Source organism: Bubalus bubalis, chromosome 8, assembly GCF_019923935.1.
Source record: "Bubalus bubalis isolate 160015118507 breed Murrah chromosome 8, NDDB_SH_1, whole genome shotgun sequence".
Classification (NCBI taxonomy): Eukaryota; Metazoa; Chordata; class Mammalia; order Artiodactyla; family Bovidae; genus Bubalus; species Bubalus bubalis.
The window spans coordinates 112893137-112916481 of NC_059164.1; the positions used below are offsets into that span (position 1 = coordinate 112893137).

Sequence of the window (23345 nt, forward strand, 5' to 3'; positions counted from 1 at the left end):
CACACAGCCAATGAGAAAAAAAAGTGGATCCCCGAATGGAAATTTAGGGTTGCTCCTAGAAAAGGGGGACTGATGAATGCGGGGACCATCTACTCATTGGACTGCATGCTAACAGTAGCCCATCGGTTCCAAAAATGGAACGAATGTATTTCAACCAAGAATGGTAGGATAACTCAGAAAGCCTCCAGATGGTTCTCATGTATCAGATCAGATCAGATCAGTTGCTCAGTCGTGTCCAACTCTATGCGACCCCATGAATCTCAGCATGCCGGGCCTCCATGTCCAACACCAACTTCCAGAGTTCACTGAGACTCACGTCCATCGAGTCAGTGATGCCATCCAGCCATCTCATCCCCTTCTCCTCCTGCCCCCAATCCCTCCCAGCATCAGAATCTTTTCCAATGAGTCAATTCTTCACATGAGGTGGCCAAAGTACTGGAGTTTCAGCTTTAGCATCAGTCCTTCTAAAGAAATCCCAGGGCTGATCTCCTTCAGAATGGACTGGTTGGATCTCCTTGCAGGCCAAGGGACTCTCAAGAGTCTTCTCCAACACCACGGTTCAAAAGCATCAATTCTTCGGCGCTCAGCCTTCTTCACAGTCCAACTGTCACATCCATACATGACCACAGGAAAAACCATAGCCTTGACTGGACGGACCTTTGTTGGCAAAGTAATGTCTCTGCTTTTGAATATGCTATCTAGGTTGGTCATAACTTTCCTTCCAAGGAGTAAGCGTCTTTTAATTTCCTGGCTGCAGTCACCATCTGCAGTGATTTGGGAGCCCAAAAAAATAAAGTCTGACACTGTTTCCACTGTTTCCCCATCTATTTGCCATGAAGTGATGGGACCAGATGCCATGATCTTCATTTTCTGAATGTTGAGCTTTAAGCCAACTTTTTCACTCTCCACTTTCACTTTCATCAAGAGGGTTTTTAGTTCCTCTTCACTTTCTGCCATAAGGGTGGTGTCATCTGTATATCTGAGGTTATTGATATTTCTGGGGCAATCTTGATTCCAGCTTGTGCTTCTTCCAGCCCAGCGTTTCTCATGATGTACTCTGCATATAAGTTAAATAAACAGGGTGACAATATGCAGCCCATATCCTAGTGGAAATGTTCTTCTAATCCCACATTGAGAAATGTTGTCTTACTCAGTTCCCCACAGATATGTCCTGTTGGTCCCAATGCACACAAAACTCTAATCACAGCTGGAAAAAAATAATTCATGCCACTTATTGATTCATCCAACAAATATTTAGAAGTTATCCCTCTACCTCTCTCCAATATCACTCTTTTATACAAAAACAAGAGGGTTTGTTTACCATTGCAATTCATTGTTGTTGTTATTGTTGCTCAGTCACTAAGTCACTTTCAACTCTTTGTCACCCCATGGACTACAACATGCCAGACTTCCCAGTCCTTCACTATCCCCCGGAGTTTGCTCAAACTCATGTCCATTGAGTAAGTGATGCCATCCAACCATCCCTGCAATTCATTGTAATACAGACCAAATCGCCCATCAATAGAAGAATGGATGAACAAAATGTGCTGTATACAGTGGAACACTGTTCATCCTCAAAAAGGAAGAACATTCTGATATAGGCTACAATATAGGTGAACCTTGAAGACATTATACTAAGTGAAATATGCCAGACATGAAATAATAAATATTACATAATTCCACTTATATAAGGTGCCTCAGTTCAGGTCATTTCAGTTCAGTAGCTCAGTTGTGTCCCACTGTTTGCGACCCCATGAACTGCAGCATGCCAGGCCTCCCTGTCCATCACCAACTCCTGGAGTCCACCCATGTCCATCGAGTTGGACAATCTTTCCCTCAATCTTTCCCAGCATCAGGGTCTTTTCAAATGAGTCAGCTCTTCACATCAGGTGGCCAAAGTATTGGAGTTTCAGCTTCAACATCAGTCCTTCCAATGAATATTCAGGACTGATTTCCTTTAGGATGGACTGGTTGGATCTCCTTCCAGTCCAAGGGACTCTCAAGAGTCTTCTCCAACACCACAGTTCAAAAGCATCAATTCTTTGGCACTCAGCTTTCTTTATAGTCCAACTCTCACATCCATACATGACCACTGGAAAAACCATAGCTTTGACTAGACGGACCTTTGTTGGCAAAGTAATGTCTCTGCTTTTTAATATGTTCTCTAGATTAGTCATAATTTTCCTTCTAAGGAGTAAGTGTCTTTTAATTTCATGGCTGCAGTCACCATCTGCAGTGATTTTGGAGCCTAGAAAAATAAAGTCAACCACTGTTTCCACTGGTTTCCCATCTATTTCCCATGTAGTGGTGGGACCAGATGCCATGATCTTCGTTTTCTGAATGTTGAGCTTTAAGCCAACTCTTTCATTCTCCTTCACTTTTATCAAGAGGATCTTTAGTTCTTCTTCACTTTCTGCCGTAAGGGTGGTGTCATCTGCATACCTGAGGTTATTGATATTTCTCCCAGCAATCTTGATTCCAGCTTGTGATTCCTCCAGCCCAGCGTTTCTCATGATGTACTCTGCATAGAAGTTAAATAAGCAGGGTGACAATATACAGCCTTAACATACTCCTTTTCCTATTTGGAACCAGTCTGTTGTCCCATGTCCAGTTCTAACTGTTGCTTCCTGACCTGCATACAGGTTTCTCAAGAGGCAGGTCAGGTGGTCTGGTATTCCCATCTCTTTCAGAATTTTCCACAGTTTGTTGTGATCCACACAGTCAAAGGCTTTGGCATAGTCAATAAAGCAGAAATAGATGTTTTTCTGGAACTCTCTTGCTTTTTCCATGATCCAGTGGATGTTGGCAATTTGATCTCTGGTTCCTCTGAGTTTTCTAAAACCAGCTTGAACATCTGGAAGTTCATGGTTCACATATTGCTGAAGCCTGGCATGGAGAATTGTAAGCATTACTTTACTGGCATGTGAGATGAGTGCAATTGTGCAGTAGTTTGAGCATTCTTTGGCATTGCCTTTATTTGGGATTGGAATGAAAACTGACCTTTTCCAGTACTGTGGCCACTGCTGAGTTTTCCTAATTTGCTGGCATATTGAGTGCAGCACTTTCACAGCGTCATCTTTCAGGATTTGATATAAGGTGCCTGTTGCTGCTGCTAAGTCGCTTCAGTCATGTCTGACTCTGTGCGACTCCATAGACGGCAGCCCACCAGGCTCCGCCATCCTTGGGATTCTCCAGGCAAGAACACCGGAGTAGGTTTCCATTTCCTTCTCCAATGCATGAAAGTGAAAAGTGAAAGTGAAGACGTTCAGTTGTGTCCACTCTTAGCAACCCCATGGTTTGCAGCCTACCAGGCTCCTCTGTCCATGGGATTTTCCAGGCAAGAGTACTAAGGTGCCTAGAGTAGTCAAATTCATAGAGACTGAAAACAGAATGGTGGTTACTAAGGGCTGGAGAGAGGGGGACATGGGGAGTTAGTATTTAATGGGTACAGAGCTTCCATTTAGGATAACGAAAATCTCTGGAGATGGATGGTGGTGACAGATGCACAACAATGTGAATGTACTAATGTCACTGAACTTTACACTTTAAAATAGCCAAAATGGTAAAAAAATAATAATAATAAATAAATAAATAGATGTTAATAAAACAAGACATTATTAGTGAAAGCTGGAAGAGTGGGGAGGAAAAAACAGCAAAGAGTTCAAATTTGGTGTTTTTCTTACAGAAATAAAATAAATAATGTAGCTAGTTTAAAGAAATAATATAGATCATCAGTGTCATGACTTAGGAACAAAAGAGCAACAAAAAGGAATAGGAAGATTTGAAAAAGAAGGAAACACCATACCTAGAAACTTTTTAATGAAACTTAAAATTTAATAGAATAGGGAAAGCAGATTGTACACAACTGAGACAGAAACTGGGTAACCTGTTGGATAATTATGAAGAATTTAACAAGCATGCAGTGGGGAGAAAATTAAGAGATGAACACTGAAAGATACAAACCAGGTTAGGAGATAAGGAAGTTACAGTGAGAGGGTTGAACATGCGGTTAATCAAATTTCAGAAGGAAATATTAGGGAAAATGTGGGAAAGGAGCTATTCAAAGGCATAATTCAGAGAGTTTCCCAGGTTTTACAAACCAGAGTGTGACAACATTCTAGGCAGCCTGGATGGGAGGGGAGTTTGGGGGAGAATGGATACATGTGTATGTACGGCTGAGTCGCTTTGCTGTGCAAAGCAAAGTGTGCTGAAACTATCACAACATTGTTAACTGGCTATGGTGGTGGTTTCATCGCTAAGTCCTGTCTGACTCCTGTGATCCCGTGGACTGTAGCCTGTCAGGCTCCTCTGTCTGTGGGATTCTCCAGGCAAGAATACTGGAGTGGGTTGCCATTTCCTTCTCCAGGGGATCTTCCCGACCCAGGAATCGAACCCTAGTCTCCTGCATTGCAGGCAGATGATTTACCAACTGAGTTATGAGGGAAGCCCGAAATGTGTGTATTACCATATGTAAAATAGATGACCAATGAAAGTTCCATGCATGAAGCAGGGCACTCAAAGCCGGTGCTCTGGGACAACCCAGAGGGATGGGTAGGGAGGGAGGTAGGGCGGGTACGGTTCAGGACACATGTACACTCGTGGCTGATTCATGTAGATGTATGGCAAAAACCACCACAATATTGTAAAATAATTAGCCTCCAATTAAAATAAATAAATTTTTAAAAAGAAACATTTAAAGAATGTACTTCAAAAAAGAAGATAAAGGATATCAAAAGGAAAGTATGAACTAGAAGAAGAAAATGAGGGTTCTTTTTTTCCCTAATAAAAAATCAAGTAAATTTAAAAAAACACTTGAGTATATAAATATATATATATATATATATATTTTAATCTAACTTGGGGGGGTTAAAGTAAATCAAGATAAAACTAGAATTCAAGATGAATATCACCTAACAAAGAGCATTCTAAAGGCACAGTATTCTTCATGTAGAAGATAAGGATATTGATTACCTTTAGAATTTGCTTAGTTAAGTGCACATGCTTTTAAAAACTGAAAGATTTCAAAGGAAACCACTAGCAAAGCAGAAATCCTCTTGAATGAGGAGTTGGTGGGGAGCTGAAGATGGAAGCAAACTAACCAGTAAATGCTGAAGAAGTTCAGAGCAGCATGACTGGGGGAAAGGAACACTGGTTCATAATGTCTGCTTCCTACTTCAGAAAAGAATCTTTTTTTTTTTTTTTTAACGGAGTTGGTAGTTTTCCATAAACTTAATTGCAACCATTTTTGTTAGCTTTTCTTTGAATCTGAGGCTCCAGGACCTTCTTTGTGGAGTTTGAGGCAATGCAGCTTTATCCCATCCACTTAAATAGCTCTGAAGGGGCAAGAAATAGTAAATTAACCCTCCTACTACAGGAAAGCCCTCCCCTCCCTGGCACCTCACAACTGTCCACTTGGACGTACTTTTCCAGGAAGTCTTCCTCATTGAGCCAGGCAGCTAGCGGAGCAGAGGGTGAGGAAACTCCCAGGTGTTTCCCAGGTTGAGCAAGAATGGACATCACCCACATCACACTGGCAAACAGCCACTGGTCCTTCCCACAGATGAGAAAGCCCCCATCCCCTCCCCTGCCTCCTGCTGAAATCACTTGAAGAAATCGCAGTGAGAGAGAGGAGCCACACGCCAGGACAGACGTTCCTAACCCTAACCTTTCTGGTGCAAACGCTTGTCTCCTCTGGGAGGGGACCCTAACTCTGATGATTGCAGTTTTAAACATGGGGGAAAAAATGGGTCTTTTATTTAAGTGCCATCTGTGGCTTAGTCGTGTCCAACTCTCTGTGACCCCACGGACTGTAGCCCACCAGGCTCCTCTGCCCATGGAATTCTCCAGGCAAGAATACTGGAGAGGGTTTCCATTTCCTATTCCAGGGGATCTTCCCGACTCAGGGATCGAACCAGTGTCTCCTGCGTTGGCAGGTGGATGCTTTACCACTGAGCTGCCTGGGAAGCAAGCCCGTCATATATGTATGTGTGTGGGTGTGTGCGCACACGCTAAATTGTTTCAGTCTTGTCCGACTCTGCAACCCTGTGGACTGCAGCCCGCCAGGCTCCTCTGTGCATGGGATTCTTCAGACAAGAATGCTGGAGTGGGTTACCATGCCCTCCTCCAGGCAATCTTCCCCACCTAGGGATTGAACCCATGTCTCTTACATCTCCTGCATTGGCAGGCAGGTTTTTTACCACTAACAACACCAGGGAAGCATATATACTTATATGTACACACACACACATATATACAGTTGATTATTTAAAGAGCTTTTAAAATACGGAACTCTTTCCTCAAGTAATGGAACACTTTGTATTCCAACAAGTGATGTTCAGCTCCAGCTGAAGGGGGGTTGGAGGCATCAGAGCCCTCCAGCCCTCACACCAACACTTATATCCTGACAGCCCTGAAGCAGGCTTTGGGGTGGCTCTAACACCCCATGAAGCAGCTTGGAAACTACTGCCCCTAAACCATCATGAAATGCAGAACTGGGTCTCAAATACCAAGTTGTGGGATCTGGATGCTGGTGCCAAGGTTCAAGGACCAATAGCCAGTGGGGAATCGGGGAGTTGAAAAAACACAGTGAAAAGTAGTGATCAGAAAAGAAAAATAGAACTATTTTTTTCCTGTTTACACTCGGAATAGTTTAAACCCTTCAGTAAGCACACATAGGCTTGGGATTAATTGCCAGATCGTGGGTCAGGCTTATGAAGTCAGTTGCGAATATACAGTTTGGTCCCCAAGACTGAGTTGTGCAAAGAGACAGATGGCTGCTGGGTTTTCCAAGTAAACAAAAGCAAGGAGAGGGAGGGATGGAATTTGATTTCCTACAGGAAAGACAAACAAAGATTATGAAACTTCTAAGGCTATTCACAGGGCGAGGAGAGGGAGGGCGGGGAATGGGGGGAGGGGAGGGGAGGGATATGGAAGAGAAGAAATGGGGGAGGGGAGGGGGGGTCAGATGGAGGAGCAAGGTCCTCCCTCAGAAACTTAAAAACATCAGGGGAAGAAAAAGGAAGCTGCCAGATTCTGACAGTAAGAGATCGCTTTATGCTAGGAAAACAACAACAAAAGAAACAAACTATAAAGTTGAGGTTTATTTACCAGAATGAAATATGAAAACAATTTCTATCTGATCTAGCCATAAAAGGGCTGGTTTAGAAATACTAAAGCACAGAAATTAACATTAAGCACCTTCCCATGGACGGAGGAGCCTGGTAGGCTGCAGTCCATGGGGTCGCTAAGAGTCGGACACGACTGAGCGACTTCACTTTTACTTTTCACTTTCCTGCATTGGAGAACAAAATGGCAACCCACTCCAGTGTTCTTGCCTGGAGAATCCCAGGGACAGGGGAGCCTGGTGGGCTGCCATCTGTGGGGTCGCACAGAGTCAGACACGACTGAAGCGACTTAGCAGTAGCAGTAAGCACCTTAACAGCATCTTAAATCAAGTAAGAGAAGAAAGATGCCTCCTCTCATGGGCATCCTTGGTTCTGTCCTGAAGCTCCCACGGTGAGGCCGTGCCTCACTCATCCTAGCAGCTCTGCCCCTGTCAGCACCACGTCGTGGGGCAGGATTGTGCAGTGGGTAGAGGTGGAGGTGCCCAGCCAGTTCCTCTGCTATGAGTCTGCTAAGAGGTATGAATAAAACCTACCTGTCAGAGATGTCATCAAGTCACAATGGAAATGCAAGCCCCCTCATTATGTTGGAATCAGAAAAATGTGAGAACCCCTATGACATCTTAATTCTCAGACCATGGCGTGCCTTTTACCCCTCAGAAACGAAACCATGCCCCATAAGGCTGACAGAACTGTTACTCGTTCAGTCGTGTCTGACTCTTTGTGACTCCATGGACTGTAGCCCGCCAGGCTCCTGTGTCCATGGAATTCTCCAGGTAAGAATACTGGAGTGGCTTGCCATTTCCTTCTCCAGGGGATCTTCCTGACCCAGGGATTGAACCCATATTGCCTGCGTTGGAAGGTGGCTTCTTTCACCACTGAGCCACCAGGGAAGCCCAGGCTGACAGAAACCGGTGATCCACAGGAATCTGGGGCTCATCCTACAGGACAGCAGGTAAGGAAACAGCTTATTAAAACCCCCTTCTCTTGTAAGCTGCCTTCACTGACCAAGCTCATCCTAATTGTTTTTGGACTCCTTAATGGTCCCCTACAGATAACACCTCTGATGAATGGGTCAGAGTAGTAACAACACTGGTCGCTCAGTTGTGTCTGACTCTTTGTGACCCCATGGACTGTAGCCCACCAGGCTCCTTTGTCCATGGAATTCTTCAGGCAAGAATACTCGAGTGGGTGGCCATATCCTTCTCCAGGGGATCTTCCTGACCCAGGGATTGAACCCAGGTCTCCTACACAGCAGGCAGATTCTTTACTGTCTGAGCCACAAGGGAAGCTTGTAGTAAAAATGGGGTAAGTTGTTTTCCAGGACTTGGAGTCAGCCCCTGTCCAATTCAAGCTGGCTAAGACAGATTGGGACCACCAACCCTAAAACTCAGCCTGCACGGGGGTCCAGTGAACGACCTTTTGACATCAGAAATCTCCACCCTCTGGTCATGCTAGTGCCTCCATTTTTGGACAAGTGTCCCGTGACGAAGCCCATAAATCAGACACGCTGGTACAGAGTGCCAGCTACCTCACCTTCCCCACTTCAAGTCACCTTTCTCCACACCTAAGACCACCCTGCTTCTCTACCCCACAAAGACTTCAAGCCCCTTGTCTTCGAGAGGCACATTTGAGATTCATTCTCCCGTCTCCTCACTTGGCTGTCTCATGAATAAATGCTTTCTCTGATGCAAACCTCAGCATCTTGGCATTTGGTGATGCTTGCTGTGCATTGGACAAATGAATCCGGTTCCATAACAGAAATGCTTATATCTATATATTTATATTGTACATAAAAAACTTAAAAAGTAAAAAGCTTATCGGTCATATCATTTACCATGAGAAGTGAGTAACAGGTATATGTGTGTGTGGTGTGTGTGTGTAGCGAGAGAACCAACAGTAATTACTGCAAAAAAGAAGAGAATGAGAAAGAGATAGAGGAGACAGAGAAAAAGAAAAGAAGGCAGGGATGGAGGGAGGAAGGAAAGAAAGTAAAAAGACGGAGGGGGAGGAAGAGGAAGGGAAGGAAGAAAGGGAGGGAGGGAGGCAATGATCTCGGTCCATGTCTCGCATGGCTCCGTAAAGCCCACAGATCCGTTATAGATGCTTAAAGACAATAGGTAAAAAGATCTTAAGTCTATGATAGCTATTTTCGCTTTACATTGAACAGAAGGAAATTGTCAAAAGGAGTTTTTGCACTCGGGATATAGAGCAGAACAAAAATTTAGTCTTATTTGGACCCGGTTTCCATATGATACGTCAGTCAATCAGTTCAGTCACTCAGTCTTGTCTGACTCTTTGCGACCCCATGGACTGCATCACACCAGGCCTCCCCGTCCATCACCAACTCTTGGAGCTTACTCAAACTCATGTCCATTGAGTCAGTGATGCCATCCAACCATCTCATCCTCTGTCGTCCCCTTCTCCTCCCGCCTTCAATCATTCCCAGCATCAGGGTCTTTTCAAATGAGTCAGTTCTATTCATCAGGTGGCCAAAGTATTGGAGTTTTAGCTTCAGCATCAGTCCCTCCAATGAATATTCAGGACTGATTTCCTTTAGGATGGACTGGTTGGATCTCATGCATAATTCTCATTCAATTTCATGAGTATCGATGTACCAGGTATATTAACAAATGAAGACTACATCTTTTCTGCACAAAATCATTCTTTGGGGTTGCTTCTGTTTAATCAGCACTGGGGGAAACGTGACAATACCTGTTCACTGAATGGAAGACCCTGGAGTGGCCACAATAGGTGAGGGTGGGGAGAAGAAAAGTGGACACAGGAAGCAAGTCTGTGGGACAGGGCGGTGAGGGGCCCTGGGCGACTTGGGAGGGGCATGCAGGGTCCAGGCAAGGGTCTCTGGCTGCTCACAGGACAATGACAGCCGTGGTCTTCTCCTTGGAGGGGGAGGGGGGCACTGAATTCTCCCCCAGCAGATTCCTCTCTGACCCTTCCTCATCCTGCTGGAAAAAGAAAAACAGGAAGAAAATCAATTCTTGGGAGGAAAAGGATGGGACAGAGTCAGCTCCATTTGGCAATCAGGCAAAGGAAAGAAGGAGGGAAGGAAAAGGTGATGGAAGAAGGGGAGCTAGACAAGATCTAGGCCAGAAAAGAGAGAAAGTGGGGAACTGAGAGCAAAGAAGCGGGGGAGGCAGATGTTAACCCAGGACAAAATGATGGGGTCACCTTCCCCAGACAGCAAAGGGCAGAGCCCAGCACAGAGAAAGGCTGAGTGAGGGGAGCATGACCACAGCTCAGCTGTGTTCCTGCCCCGCTGTCTTTCCCTAGAGCTGCACCAGCCAAACCCGCCCTTTCCCTGCGTGGTGTGTGTGCTCAGTCACTTCAGTCATGTCTGACTCTTTGTGACCCAGTGGACAGTAGCCCGCCAGGGTCCTCTGTCTCTGGGATTCTCCAGAAAAGAATACTGGAGTGGGTTGCCATTTCCTCCTCCAGGGGATCTTTCTCCCTAACAGCTCACCAGGGCCCGGGAGCTCTGGCCACAGAAGCTTCGAAGACCCACGCCCAGGGAAGCCAAGGACACAATGACCTGCAGAGCACAGATAGCCAGGAGCAGAGCACGGATTCCTAGGAACAAATCCTGAAGATAAAGGGGAGAAAAAAGTTACAGTCAGGAGTCAGCTCCTGTGATTCCTCTGTTATTCTCATCTTGCTAGGAGGTATCAGAGTCTGTTCAACGAACTCTTTCTCACTGAAGCAGACTGCATTTTCCAATGACAAGGGCAGCCAGTCTCCATCCCATTTGCTTGTCTGCAGGGTGACTTTACCACAGCCTGTGAAGAGGTGGAGACTAATGCTCAACCCCCTGAACTCTGGAATCAAAGCCTGGGAATGCTTTGATCAACAAAATACAGTGGAAGTGACAATAGGGCCTGGCAGCTTCCATTGCCTACATCTTAAAATGCTCACAGTGGGACGCTGCCTACTGTAACCCGGTTGCCCAAGACACATGGAGAAGCCATTGTAGCCTCCCTGGCTGGTACTCCCCAGCTGAGCCCCCTGACATGTGAGTGTGCCATCTTGGCAGTTCAGCCAATCAAGCTCCTGGATGACTTCACACCCAACTGACCCATGACTGCAACTGCCTGAGAAAACCCAAGTGAGGACTGCCCATGTGAGCCTAGTCAACCCACAGAATGTGAGACATACTAACCAACTGCAGTGTTAAGTCACTGCATTTGGGGGCCGTGTGTTACCCAGCAGGGGATGAGTGATAGCAGTCACACACCAGGAAAGACAGAACGGTGGCTCGTGATATCCTGTCTCCTCTTTGCTCCTCATCCCCTTTGAGTCAGGGAATGATCATGCCCAGAGATCTGAATGGTATCTTCAATTTAAGTTAAAACCTCCTGAACCAACAACCTCAGATGAGGTCCACACTCAGAGGGCCTCCATCTCTGCCCTCTGGTGCCCCAGTCCCCCAATTTACGGCTGTGATGTGTTCTTGGGAGATTGACTCTCCTTTCTCACCATCAGCATTTGCATGTATCTTCTGCAGTTCTCCTCCTCCCACGATGAATAGGAACTTCTTCGTTGGTACCAAGAGGTGGGGGTGACAGGGACTAAGGAATCACACACAGAGCTGATGTCATAGAAGCCATCATCTTGCCAGATGAAGCTATTCACACAGAAGACGACAGCAGCCACGGCCGTGGCAATGCCAGCCAGGGTGAGCAGACCTGATATGCAGCCCTAGAAGAGAGAGGTTCAAGAGGCAGTCCCCCTCCATGGATGGCAGAGCCGTGGGGTCCCAGCCTCAAACCAATCTCCTCTTCCCCACCTTCCTGGTCCAGGATAAACCCTCCCTACCCCTCCAGAAAAGATCTTAGGATATTTGAAACCAAAAGAGAGAAGACAGAAAAATAGAGCAGGAAAACAGACGTAGTAAGGGGACAGAGGACAAGGTGGGGCAAAGGATGCCTGACTCACTGAGAGTTTGCCCCGGCGCTTCTCGTGGACAATGGCCCCAACTCCTGCTGCAATGGCCTAGGAAGAGAAGACACCAGAAAAGCCCTCCAGTTGACCGTCTCCCATCACACTTCTCCCAACAGGCCCCAGAACAGCCAGTTTGAAGCAGGATCCAAGAGCCAGGCAAAGAAACCTAGCAGACAGACAGGACTCCACTTACAACTGCCTGACTCTTCCCAGCCATGCCTTTAAAAGGAAAACAGAGGGTGGAAAGGTTTTGCCCACCCCCTAAGGCAGCCTCCTCATCACTGTTGTTCAGTCACTAAGAGGTGTCCAACTCTTTGCGACCCCAGGGACTGCAGCACCCCAGACTTCCCTGTCCTTCACCATCTCCCGAGCTTCCCCAAACTCTTGTCCTGTTGAGTCGGTGGTGCCATCCAACCATCTCATCCCACCAGCCTCCTCATAACATAAGGCATTTGGTCGCTGGGTCTGTGGTCTCTTCCCCCGATCCCTGACCCAGATCCAAAGGAACTTTCTTACTCCTTGTCCATGACCACTTGCCTCCCAAGGAGATCACAACACTTCCTTCCCATCCAAGTACTAGCCCGGCCCGACCCTGCTTAGCGTCCGAGGTCAGATGAGATCTGGCGCCTTCAGGATGGTATGGCCGCAGACTCATAACCCCTTTCTTACTCACCACAAACCCTGCCCACAAGGCACAGCCTGAGGCACGCAACTGAGTCCAGGGTCCCAAGTAGAGAAGCCCACCAAGAGCACAGCTGATAGCCCCGAGCAACAGCTGGGTCACCTGCAAGAGATGGGGAAAGCCACGCCCCTTCCCATGAGCCCTCACGTTCCAGGCGCAGCCACCCAGCTCCTGGGCGTGGCTCCCCTCTCTTGCCCTGCCTTGACTTCTCTGCTTGGATTCTGGAAGTTCTATCCATGAAGCAGTGCATCCTGCTTCTCCCTCACCCCTCTGACTTAGTATTTTATCCTTCATTCTTTCCTAAATCCCAGTTTTCCTAAATTCCACACCTTGTCATCCCACTTAATGCTTCCTGCTTCTTTTCTCCTCTTTTTCCCATGGGAAGCCCACCATCCTGTCCAGGATGGGCCACAAAGACCTCCTTCCAGAAAGGAGGTGTGGTTGGCTGACAGCCTGGGCTTCCCTGGTGGCTTAGACGGTAAAGAATCTGCCGGCAATGCAGGAGACCCGGGTTTAATCCCTGGGTCGGGAAAATCCCCTGGAGAAGGGAATGGCCACCAACTCCAGTATTCTGGCCTGGAAAATCCCATGGACAGAGGAGACTGGTGAGCTCCAGTCCATGGGGTCGCAAAGAGTCGGACACAACTGAGCGACTTGCACACTTCACTAGCTGACAGCCTGCGGTGGTCAGCATCTTCGGGGTCCCCACATCTTTCAAGCCGAAGGCACATTCTTTAGGGATAGCTGCCCAGCAATGACTAAGCAAGGCGGTGGTTCGAGGGCCATTTCCACCTAGAACGGGACTTCTGTGATGGGCAGTCTTTGCTCCCAAGCTCCCTACTGGGCTACTACAGACCTCATCAGGCCTCCATCAAGACCTCCTCTCTCCCTCTGCCCACTCCTGCCCTTTTCACTGCATGATGTTACACCCCAGTAAACCTTTTGCACACCTCAAAAGGTGTGCAAACAACACCGACTCAGTGTCTGTTTCCTGGAGGATCTGACTATCACAGCTTCTTGGACATCACCACCTACATGGACATCGTCACCTACATGTCCTGCCAGCCTCTCAGATTCATCGCATCCAAATGCCAGACCCCACCCCCCACACCACCAGGGTCTGCCTCACTGACTTCCAGGGCTCCAGTCTTCTGGTCACTCTCACTCCAAACCTCAGCATCCTCTCAGACTCCTCTCCTCCCTGGTACCCCAAGTCCACCCACTCCCAAGTGACCCCACCCACCGAAGACTTGGACTCCTCTCTCTCCTCCTCCTTTTTGCTGTGACCTTGCAGGTGCCGACCCTCCATACTTCTTACCTGGACACCACCTGGCTGGGAGGCTGCCTGAAGCTCGGGTGCCTGCCCCAGAATCCCTCCATGTCCAATCCTTCCCACTATAGAAGCTGATCCAGGACAAACTCCTCAGCTAGTCACTCAAGGCTCTCAGCAATACTGGTGTATATTTCCAGTCTAATCAGCCAGGAGTCCCATTCTCTTTACTCTGACAGAACCTGCCCTATGCTTTCTGGCTTCTTTGCCCTTGTTCTAGGCATTCTCGAAACCTGAAATTCCTTTCCTCCCATCCTCCACCTCTATCTGTTAAACACATTGCTTCTCCATTCAAGGTCTGGCTCAGATGCCATCCCCTGCAGGAGGCCCTCTGCAGGAGGCCATCCTGTCTTCCAAGCACGTCACCTATTGTTGTTCAGCCGCTCAGTCGTGTCCAATTCTTTGCAGCCCCATGGACTGCAGCACGCCAGGCTTCCCTGTTCATCACCAACTCCCAGAACTTGCTCACAAGCTCATGTCCATTGAATCAGTGATACCAAACAACCATCTCATCTTCTGCCACCCTCTTCTCTTTTTGCCTTTGATCTTTCCCAGCATCAGGGTCTTTACCAATGAGTTGGCTCTTCGCATCAGGTGCCCACCTGATCTACCTTTACCTCTAGGTGTTTGTGTAGTTGCCTGACCCTTCTGAGGGATGCTGAGCACCTTGAGGTGATCACCAAGGGCCTTCCCCTCAATATGCCTGTCATATCGCCTGGCATCTGATATGGGTTCAACATGGGTTCAACAGCCTCCAGCGATCCTTCCACCCACCCACCCCTACCTCTGGCTGGGACTGCTCATATTGCACCAGAGAAGCGATCCCTTACTTCTTTCCATCTCAATCTCTGTGTCAAAACTTCCAAACAAGCAGGGATACAAGTTGTGAGTTTTCATGGGGATTTTACCCACTTTCTTTCCTCACATCATATTGGAGAAGGAGTGTTACCTGCCTCTGTGTCACCTTGCTAACCCACCTCTCCAGCCAGCCCACTCTTACCCCTAGTGCCAGCTGTCCATAGCCTATCCTGGCCTTGGCAGGACGGTGAGACAGACGCTCCACTAGGGAACTCCCAGCTTTTAGCAGTTGTGTCAAAGCGGATTCCTGGTGAATGTGGATGTCAATGTGGGTGGGCTGGGAGAGCATAGAGCCCACATCAACTCCATTCACAGTCAGCGTGTTCTGGGCCATCCTTCCTGCTGGGGAGATGTACAGGAGTGAGGTCTGAGAGCTGAGGAAGAAGAAAAGGAATACACAGCATGAGTGCAGGGTAAGAAAATAGTCTCCATGTCAAGTCCCGGCATGTGGGATCTCAGTTCTCTGACCAGGGATCGAACCCATGCCCCAGCCTAGAAAGTTCAGAGTCTTAACCACTGAACCACAGGGAAGTCCCTGATCTTAATTTGGAATACAGATCTGAATCACCTGTAGAGTTTTCACCATATGTGTCCTGGGATCTCTTCCCCAAATGGTCAGATACAGTTTGTCTGGGGTTTGGGATTAACAAAGAAAGGAATCTGAATTATTTTAGCAGCATGGTGTGTATATTTACACATAATACTTTTATATGGTAAAAAAAAAAAATCAAAAGATAAGTAAGTGTATACTGTTAAAATCCTCTCCTATCTTTCTCTCGTAGCCAGCTAGTTACCTTCCAGGCGGAAAAATATTACCATTTTCTAATATGCTTCCTGTGACTGTTCCAATCCACTTCTATGACTATTCCAGTATTGTTAATTCTCTCATTATGACTGAGGTTGACTTTCTTTTCATGTTTAAGAGCCTTTTTCCTCTTCTTTTGTGAGCTTCCCTTTCATATCCTATGACTGCCTTGTTTTATTGTTTTGTTTTGGTCTTTACAGGAGTTCTTTGTGTGTTTGAAAAATTACTATCTGTGACATGACTTGCAGATAGGGCTTTAATATTTGCAATTTATTTTTGACTTAGCTTGTATTTTTATATAATCAAAATTTTCAGTCATTTTTCATGATTTCTGGGTTTTATATCATACTTAAAAAGGACTTTGCCATGTCAAGATCATAAAATAATAATTCTTCCCTGTTTTCTTCTAAGTGCTTTTATGTTTTCAGTTTTCACATTTAAATGTTGATCTATCTGGAACTTACCTTGTAAGCTGGGAAAAAATGGATCCAAATTGTTTTGGTTTTTTTTTTAGGATTCTAAACTTCTGAAAATATATCCTGTTTATGGAATGCATCATCTTTCTCCCACTGATTTAAAATGCTCCCTGGAGCAAAAATGAAATTCCCTTAGGAAACCAAGCCTGTTTTAGTCTTTAACTGGCCCATTGGTGGATCTGATGAGTCATGCACCATGACCATAAATTTTAACTATAAATACAGAGTTTAATATTTAGTTGAGCTATTTCATTGACCCCCTCACCATGTTATTTTTCTCTTTGATGGCCACTTTTGCTGGATTACTTCTCCTTGCATATTTTGGAATCAACTTGCCTCATTCCAAAAGAAATCCCCTACAAGCAATTCTCATGGTCATCCTAATGATCACTGTTTAAATCATAGCATTATTTAATAATGATTCTAATAACATCAGCAAGGACGATAAACTTAAAGTCTTCCCATCTGTATTGTATGAGCTTCTCAGAGCAGCTTCACGCTTCACCTACCTGGCCTCCTGTGAAGGATACAAGTCGGGTATCCAGCGATTCTGCAGATGCACAAGGAGGTTCAGACCTGTTCACAGACCCACCCCAGGAAGCCCAGTCAGAATTCTAGCCAGATCATCCTTGGGCTCCAGGAATCAGCCTCATATTAAGGCCCAAAATGTTCCTTAGGCTCCAGCTGCCTCCAAGTCTTCTGGGTACCACCTCTTTCCCCCCCCCACCCCACCCCCAAGTCCTCTGGGTGCTGCTACCTCCCCCCTCCACCCTCCTCCAAGCCTCTGGGTACCAGCACGTCCCCCCTACCCCCTCCAAGTCCTCTGGGTACCACCACTTCCCCGCTCTACCCCACCTCCCAACTCCAGTCCCCAGATCAGCCTAGATTCCTGCTCTTCCTCTGAGCCAGGCCATCCCCATGAAGGTTCCCTTTCACGCCACCCTGACTCCAGGTTATGGAGCTCTTCCTCGAAGCCCTGGATCCTCCTCTCTGCCCGGCTCCTCCCAGTACCGCCTCAAGCTGGAGAGAAAGGGCCAGGGCCCATGCTATACCCTGGGCCCTCCACCTTCCACCTTTCCTACCAAAAGACCTCTCACTGCGAACCCTCTTTAGCCTCAGCCACTTACCCCTGGAATAGAGGCATGAGGCACTAGGGAGTGACAGCCACCCAGTTGATGTGGCCAGACATGGGCTCCCGGCCCTCCCCAGGCATTTTTCTAGGGTCCCTTCCTCTCGCTAATGTATCCCTGCCTTCCAAGCAGGTCCTAGGGGAACCAGAAACTGGGGAGAATGGCATCCTGTGAGACAGGATGGGGGCTTTGGGGACTGATCTTGGAGCCTCCTAGAGAGAGTTGGGGGTTGGGGTCTGGCAGTGAGTGTCTCATGGAAGGGGGGATCACCTAGGCTGTAAAGGCTCTTCTCACCTGCTGTCCTCTGGGAGCCAGTGGCCAAGCCGGGCAGAGCTGGGAGGAGCTGCCCAGAGCTGAGACCCACCGGGGGATGGGAGAAAGCAGAAGGAAGGGATGGAGTTATAAGGACCTGACCTTCAGCATCTTGACTTCCCAGAAAGAAGCTGGGCCAAAGGGGCCCCTCTAGGGGGGTTTGGTCTTGAGTAGATAATCAGGCTGGCCGGAGAAGGCACACACACATACACTCCAGCACACCCATACCTACTCAGACAGTACACACACTGGGGGAATTCTTGATCAGAAAGCCCCTGCCCTGGTGGGGACGGGAGACAGAATGGCCTCTTAGGGTTTCCCAGGGCTGGTCAGCTCTTCAGTATCCCAGGCCACCCACCTGGCCCTTGCGCTCTCCCGGACGCCAGAGCCCAGCTTTCCCCAGCAGCTGGAAAACCTTGGAGGGGCCCTGTGCTCCAGCTGGGAAGTTGCCTCATCCTCCCCCGCTGGCACTCCACCAAGTACCTCCCACTTCTGCCTGCTCGGGTCTCCCCAGCTCTGCCCACCACTTTCCACTGCCGGTCCCTGAGGAGAGCAGGTAAGGCAGGTCCATAGCCTGGGGGGGCCCTTTCCCCCAAGACCCTTCTCAGAGGAGGCCCCACCCTGCTGCCACAGGCCCTCCAGAACTTGCTGGGCAGGGAGGGAGTGGCAGGGACCAACCTCCCCTGCAAAGGAGGGGCCTCCAGGAAGGTACAGGAGTGGGGGGCCAGGTGCATTGATGCCAAGTTGTTCCCACCTTTGGTCTCCATCTCCACCCATGGCTTCATCCTTCACACTGGGTTGGTGGGGTTGGGTGGGGGGGGCACAGTTAGAACAGGACTGAGGAGCCATTGGTGGGGAGAGGAATATTCAGGGGTTGCTGGAGGGTCCCCAGACTCAGCTAGGGAACAGCTGCTTCCAGAGAAATTCAGGAGGCAGCCAGGACTCGGTTCTGCCCAGCAGCCTGGGGGCTTCGAAGGGGAAGAGGCAGAGAGAGGAGCCGGCGGCAGGGGGGCTGGGGTGGCACAAGCCTGCTGGGGGCAGAGGGGAGAAGTGAGAACTCTGGGACATGGCCTGGTCCAGCCCCCAAGGAGTTGGGAGGAGGATGAAGGGAAGGTCTGGGGGGAAGGGGAGGCCCCATAGACCGAGCAGTGGTCCCAGCCTCAGGAGACTCAAGCATCCTTCACGAGACGCCATCTCAAGACAGGTCCTGGGTGCTGCTCTGTGACCTGAAGTGGTGTGGGGGGGTCTCCGCCAGCTCCTGTGGAATCCATGCCAACCTCCTCCTGCCCACTCTTCACCCCTGACTCTCCCTTCCTCCCTGCCAGGTGGGTGTCCAGAGGCATGGAGACAGTGGACTGCGGGGAGGCAGCCCCCAGGGCTCCCCAGCCCGCCAGCATCCAGGTGCACTTCCACCACGAGTCGGGTCTGGCCAAGCTCCTGCTAGGCGGGTGCTCCCTGCTGCAGCCCCTCCTCCTGCCCAGGCCCCGCGCCACCTCCCGGACCCTGGGCCGCCACCGGCTGCTGGCGACCTCCTGGGTGAGTAAGGCTGCTGGCCGCAAGGGGCACAGACTGATGCCCAGGCTCCCCAGACCTGGAAGGGGAAGCCCCTCTCCTGTCGCTATGCACGCTCCCTGGCAGCCTCTCTCTGAACAGGAGGCTAAGCCAGTCTTATCTTCCAACCGGAGATCAAGTTTCTGCTTTTCCCCCCACTTACCTCTCAATGAGAGCTGTGGGTAGGGTAGGCTATGGGCTGAAAGGCCAAAGGAGCCCCTGACCATTTAAAGTCCCAGGCGGGGGGAGCCCTGAGTTCATCCTCTCCCTCCCCTCCCCTTGTCTCCCCTCCTCTCCTCTGCCTTCCCTTCCCCCCTCTTTTTCTCTCCCTTTCGTGAGGTTCTAACTGTTAACAGCTGGAGTGGCAGGTCTTCAAAGCTACCCTGAGACTTAGGTGCAGAGGGTTGCTCCCGGGATCCATGTGCTTAGGTTTCTCATCTTTCAGGTGATGCAGATCGTGCTGGGGCTGCTGAGCGGGGTCCTGGGAGGATTCCTCTACATCTTCTCCTCCACCACCCTGCGGAACTCGGGAGCTCCCATCTGGACGGGGGCTGTGGTGAGTGGGACAGGAGGACGGTGGGCAGAATGGATGCGAGGAGAGAGAGGCCACTGCCATCGACCCCAGCAAAACAGGGACTGTCGGCCCCCGAACACACCCCCAGCTCCTCCAGGCCGATGCCCTGCTTCTACCGACAGGCAACCAGCGAGCCAAGGGCTGAGAGGGCCACAGCCACTGGTCAGGTCTCCCAGGTCGCTGCCCGGGGCCTCTCCCACCACTTCTCCCACCTTCAACAGATCAGCTGAGGATCTTGGGTGGGCTCATCTCTAGACTCCAGTGCTGCTTTGAGATGGGGGAGGCAGGACGTGCAGGAGGGTGTGTGAGCCAGGGGCACCTCCTGCTGGCTTCACATGGTCCTCTGTGGGTCCTGCACACCGGGCTCTCAGGGGAGGGGGGACCCCTGGGCCACAGTGGTGATGTCAGCAGAAGAGGGTATGCCACCTGCAGCAGGAGATGGGGGGGCGGGTCATGGCGGTACCGAGGCACCCCGTGTCCTGCCCACACTCACAGAACAACAACAAAGCGCACGTATGAAGAGAGGAGCCAAAAGTAACCATCCTCATCCACCCCATGGCAAAAACACTGAGATGAGCTACAGCATTGCCAAACAGGATCCTGATCCATCTTTCCTCCGGGATCGACCAGGCTTCCTGTCCTGGAAGGCTCACTGGGTGGGAGGCTGAGCGCTGTTGGAATGGGCACCCACACCCACCCAGAGGCGGCAGACCCTCATCCTGTACTGAGAGCTCCTCCAACAACCTGGATGTTCCACCCCACCACCCTGGAGCTTTCGTAAAGCCCCTGGTGCTCCCTCGAAAGAGAGAGTTTGGAGAAGGGAAGGAGGGCTCACTCCTGGCTTGACCATGAGCATTTGTCCGATGTCCCCTAAGTAGAGGGTCCTACAGCCTCAGGAGTTTTAATTCAGGCCTCAATACTCTCCCTGTGATCTTACAGACCACAGACCTCGGGCGTGCGTGGAGTGCTGTGGGGAAGGGCCAGCTAGACGACTGCGGGGGTCATGGAGAAAAAAGGAAGCAGGCAGCTGGGGAGGAGGCAGGGGATGCGGGAGTTGGGGTTCTGCACAAACCCTGCGGCTTCAACCTCTTCCCAGGCTGTGCTGGCTGGAGCTGTCGCCTTCATTTATGAGAAACGAGGTGGCATCTACTGGGTGAGTTGGGGAAGGGCAAGGGTGAACACCGGGCCCAGAAGCTGGAGGCCTTCCCAAGCCTCTGGCTCCATCACACGCCCCTCCCCTGGGCTCCCCTCCTCCCACCCCTGGCCCCAGGGTGGGCACCAGAGAGACTGAGTCTCCAAGGTCTCTCTCTGCGTCTGCTCCTCACCAGGCCCTGCTGAGGACCCTGCTCGCCCTGGCAGCCTTCTCCACGGCCACTGCCGCCACCATAATCGGGGCTGGAAGATTCTATGAGTACCACTTTATTTTCTATAAGGGCATCTGTAATGTCTCCCCCTCCTGGAGGCCCACCGGGGCCCCCACCCTGAGCCCAGACCTCGGGAGGCTGCAAGAGTGCACCGCCTACGTGAACATGCTGAAGGTAGCCAGGCGGAGACACAGGGCAGCAGGCGGGGGAAGGGGTGGGCGGAGTCCAACCCTGGATGGGAGGGAGGCCGTCCATCAAAGAGGGTGTGCCCTGTTCTGCCCCGACAGACAGACGTGGAGGTGAACAAAACACAAGCAGTCCCTGCGGTTTGTGGGCAGTTACAGATCTGTGGGAAATACAAACTTTGAAATCAGAATAAATGAGCCGATAGAGCTAATATTGCACATACGGGATGAGGTGTGAAGGGATTTGATGCCTGTTCAGGTCTCGGGGTTGTCAGGGAAACGGATCACAGCCCAAGCCTGTCCCTGTTCTGATGAGGACACCAACGGGGCTTCTGGCTGCTTTCTCCATGCTACACCCACGGACCCCCCAACATAGAGCTCCTTCTTCATCCCACCACCCCCCAACCCTGGAAGCTACAGACATGGGGAACAGGACAAATGGGGTGGAGAGTGACCCTGTGCCATGCGGAAGGGGGACACAGACTCCACGTGGCAGCAGTCACTCTAGGGGCTCACGGCTTTGGTCCTCTGTCCCCAGGCCCTGTTCATAAGCATCAATGCCATGTTGTTAGGGGTCTGGGTTCTACTGCTTCTGGCATCTCTGCTGCCCCTGTGTCTGTGCTGCTGGAGAAGATACAGACGTAAGGAGGTGAGTCCCTAAAGCTTGCATGGTGGGGGCAGCAGGGCTGTCCGGCAGGAACAGGAATGGAGAGTGGGTGGTTTGGGGAGGAGAAAAGGGTCCTTATAGAGAGTCTCAACAGGCGTGATTCCTGTCTTGCTACCCCCGTGGTGGCCCAGCCCAGAGAGCTCCTATCCCTGACTAAGTGGTACCCAGTCCAAAGACCCTATGGAGCCAGGGATGTGCAGGTCCATGGTGGGACCTAGGGCTCTTTGCACAAGGCTGATGTCAGAACCGATTGACTCCAGAACTGAGCTGCCCTGGAGGAGAGCATTTACACTGTCTCTCCCCTATGGGCTGTCTCACCCTCTCCTTTTCCCTTAGAAAAGAGACCTTCCCTTGGAAGAAACTGTCAGGAGTGAGTGAGATCCAGCCCTGCCTCTCCAGAGGACTCATGCCTGGAGCTTCCGCCTGGACTGGGTGTCCGAGCATCTGCCTCGTGAGAGAAAAGCCAGGCCAGGAAGAGAGGCTCTGTCTGCCCCAGTGATCCTCCCTCATGGCCACAGCCGCCGCCTGCTCCACCGTCTCAGCTGCTCTTGCCTATTTCCGGCTCACCTTCACCACCTGCCTGCCTCATGCCCCTCTTGAGCACTGATGATAATAAACTCCCGTGTTGTTGCTCCCAGCTTCTTGCCTAGGGTTTTCTCTTGGCTGGAGGGAGACAGAGGAGAATGAGCCAACAGCAAAGCTAGGAAGACCCTCCCACTCACAACCCCTCTCTGGGGCTAGAGTAGCCATCCCTGAAAACAGAGTCTCTTTAAGGCTGGTACCGGGAACTGTAGATCCAGATACCCAGGGATGGATGAAAGGAATGGAGACTCTGAGCCCAGCTACTTACAATTCAGAGTTAAGAGGGTAAATCCTTGACCATTTGAGAGTTGGACTTTTTTTTATTTTGACTGTTTGGAAATATTAAGAATTAGATAAGATAACACTGAGATGCAATCATTTCAGAAATCTTTTTTATAAAGCTAGAACATCCAACAGTGTGATGAAATACAAACCTTGGATACTTGTCCCACAAAAAAAAAAAGTGGGGGGGGCTTCCCTCACAGCTCAGTCGGTAAAGAATCTGCCTGCAATGCAGGAGACCAGGGTTCGATTCCTGGGTCAGGGAGATCCCCTGGAGAAGGAAATGGCAATCCACTCTAGTGTTCTTGCCTGGAGAATCCCATGGACAGAGGAGCCTGGCAGGCTACAGTCCATGGGGTTGCAAGAGTTGGACATGACTTAGCAACTAAATCACTACCACCCACGAAAAACGATACCTATAACTTCTGGATAAAATAGGAGTCATGTGTTTTTAAATTCATGGCCAACCT

General features: G+C 49.8%; 2 protein-coding genes across 11 annotated transcripts in view; one reads left to right on the plus strand and one right to left on the minus strand.

Moving 5' to 3' along the window:
- Window positions 1-9785: 9785 nt before the first annotated feature.
- Window positions 9786-23345, minus strand: part of TMEM176B (transmembrane protein 176B) — a 63311-nt gene continuing 49751 nt past the window's right edge. The window contains exons 1-8 of one of the 8 annotated variants that reach the window (XM_006049094.4): window positions 17653-17795; window positions 16738-16804; window positions 15090-15286; window positions 12751-12861; window positions 12072-12128; window positions 11613-11834; window positions 10603-10722; window positions 9786-10087 (exon numbers count right to left, since the gene is read on the minus strand). In XM_006049094.4, coding sequence (XP_006049156.3) covers window positions 9992-10087; window positions 10603-10722; window positions 11613-11834; window positions 12072-12128; window positions 12751-12861; window positions 15090-15281 — 798 coding nt within the window. In that variant the 5' untranslated portion in view covers window positions 15282-15286; window positions 16738-16804; window positions 17653-17795 and the 3' untranslated portion in view covers window positions 9786-9991. Of the gene's footprint in view, window positions 10088-10602; window positions 10723-11612; window positions 11835-12071; window positions 12129-12750; window positions 12862-15089; window positions 15322-16737; window positions 16805-17652; window positions 17796-23345 lie in introns of those variants that run through there. The other 7 variants (XM_006049093.4, XM_025291790.3, XM_025291789.3 and 4 more) reach the window with 7 other exon arrangements.
- On the plus strand, window positions 18071-22648 carry TMEM176A (transmembrane protein 176A). Of its 3 annotated transcripts, none has more exons than XM_006049090.4 (7): window positions 18071-18226; window positions 18996-19206; window positions 19667-19777; window positions 20892-20948; window positions 21124-21333; window positions 21883-21993; window positions 22348-22648. In XM_006049090.4, the coding sequence occupies exons 2-7, from the start codon at window positions 19012-19014 to the stop codon at window positions 22387-22389; spliced, it is 726 nt and encodes a 241-aa protein (XP_006049152.3). In that variant the 5' UTR covers window positions 18071-18226; window positions 18996-19011; the 3' UTR covers window positions 22390-22648. The 3 variants fall into 3 exon arrangements, with proteins under 3 accessions (XP_006049152.3, XP_044802991.2, XP_044802992.2); XM_044947056.2 differs by lacking the exon at window positions 18071-18226 and adding an exon at window positions 18261-18378; XM_044947057.2 differs by lacking the exon at window positions 18071-18226 and adding an exon at window positions 18850-18874.

Bases quoted from the DNA above. Each gene is read 5' to 3' on its own strand.
- TMEM176A (XM_006049090.4), top strand. From the start codon at position 19,012: ATGGAGACAGTGGACTGCGGGGAGGCAGCCCCCAGGGCTCCCCAGCCC. The intron at 19,207-19,666 runs GTGAGTAAGGCT...CTCATCTTTCAG, and splicing joins GGCTGCTGGCGACCTCCTGG to GTGATGCAGATCGTGCTGGG. The intron at 21,334-21,882 runs GTAGCCAGGCGG...CTCTGTCCCCAG, and splicing joins CCTACGTGAACATGCTGAAG to GCCCTGTTCATAAGCATCAA.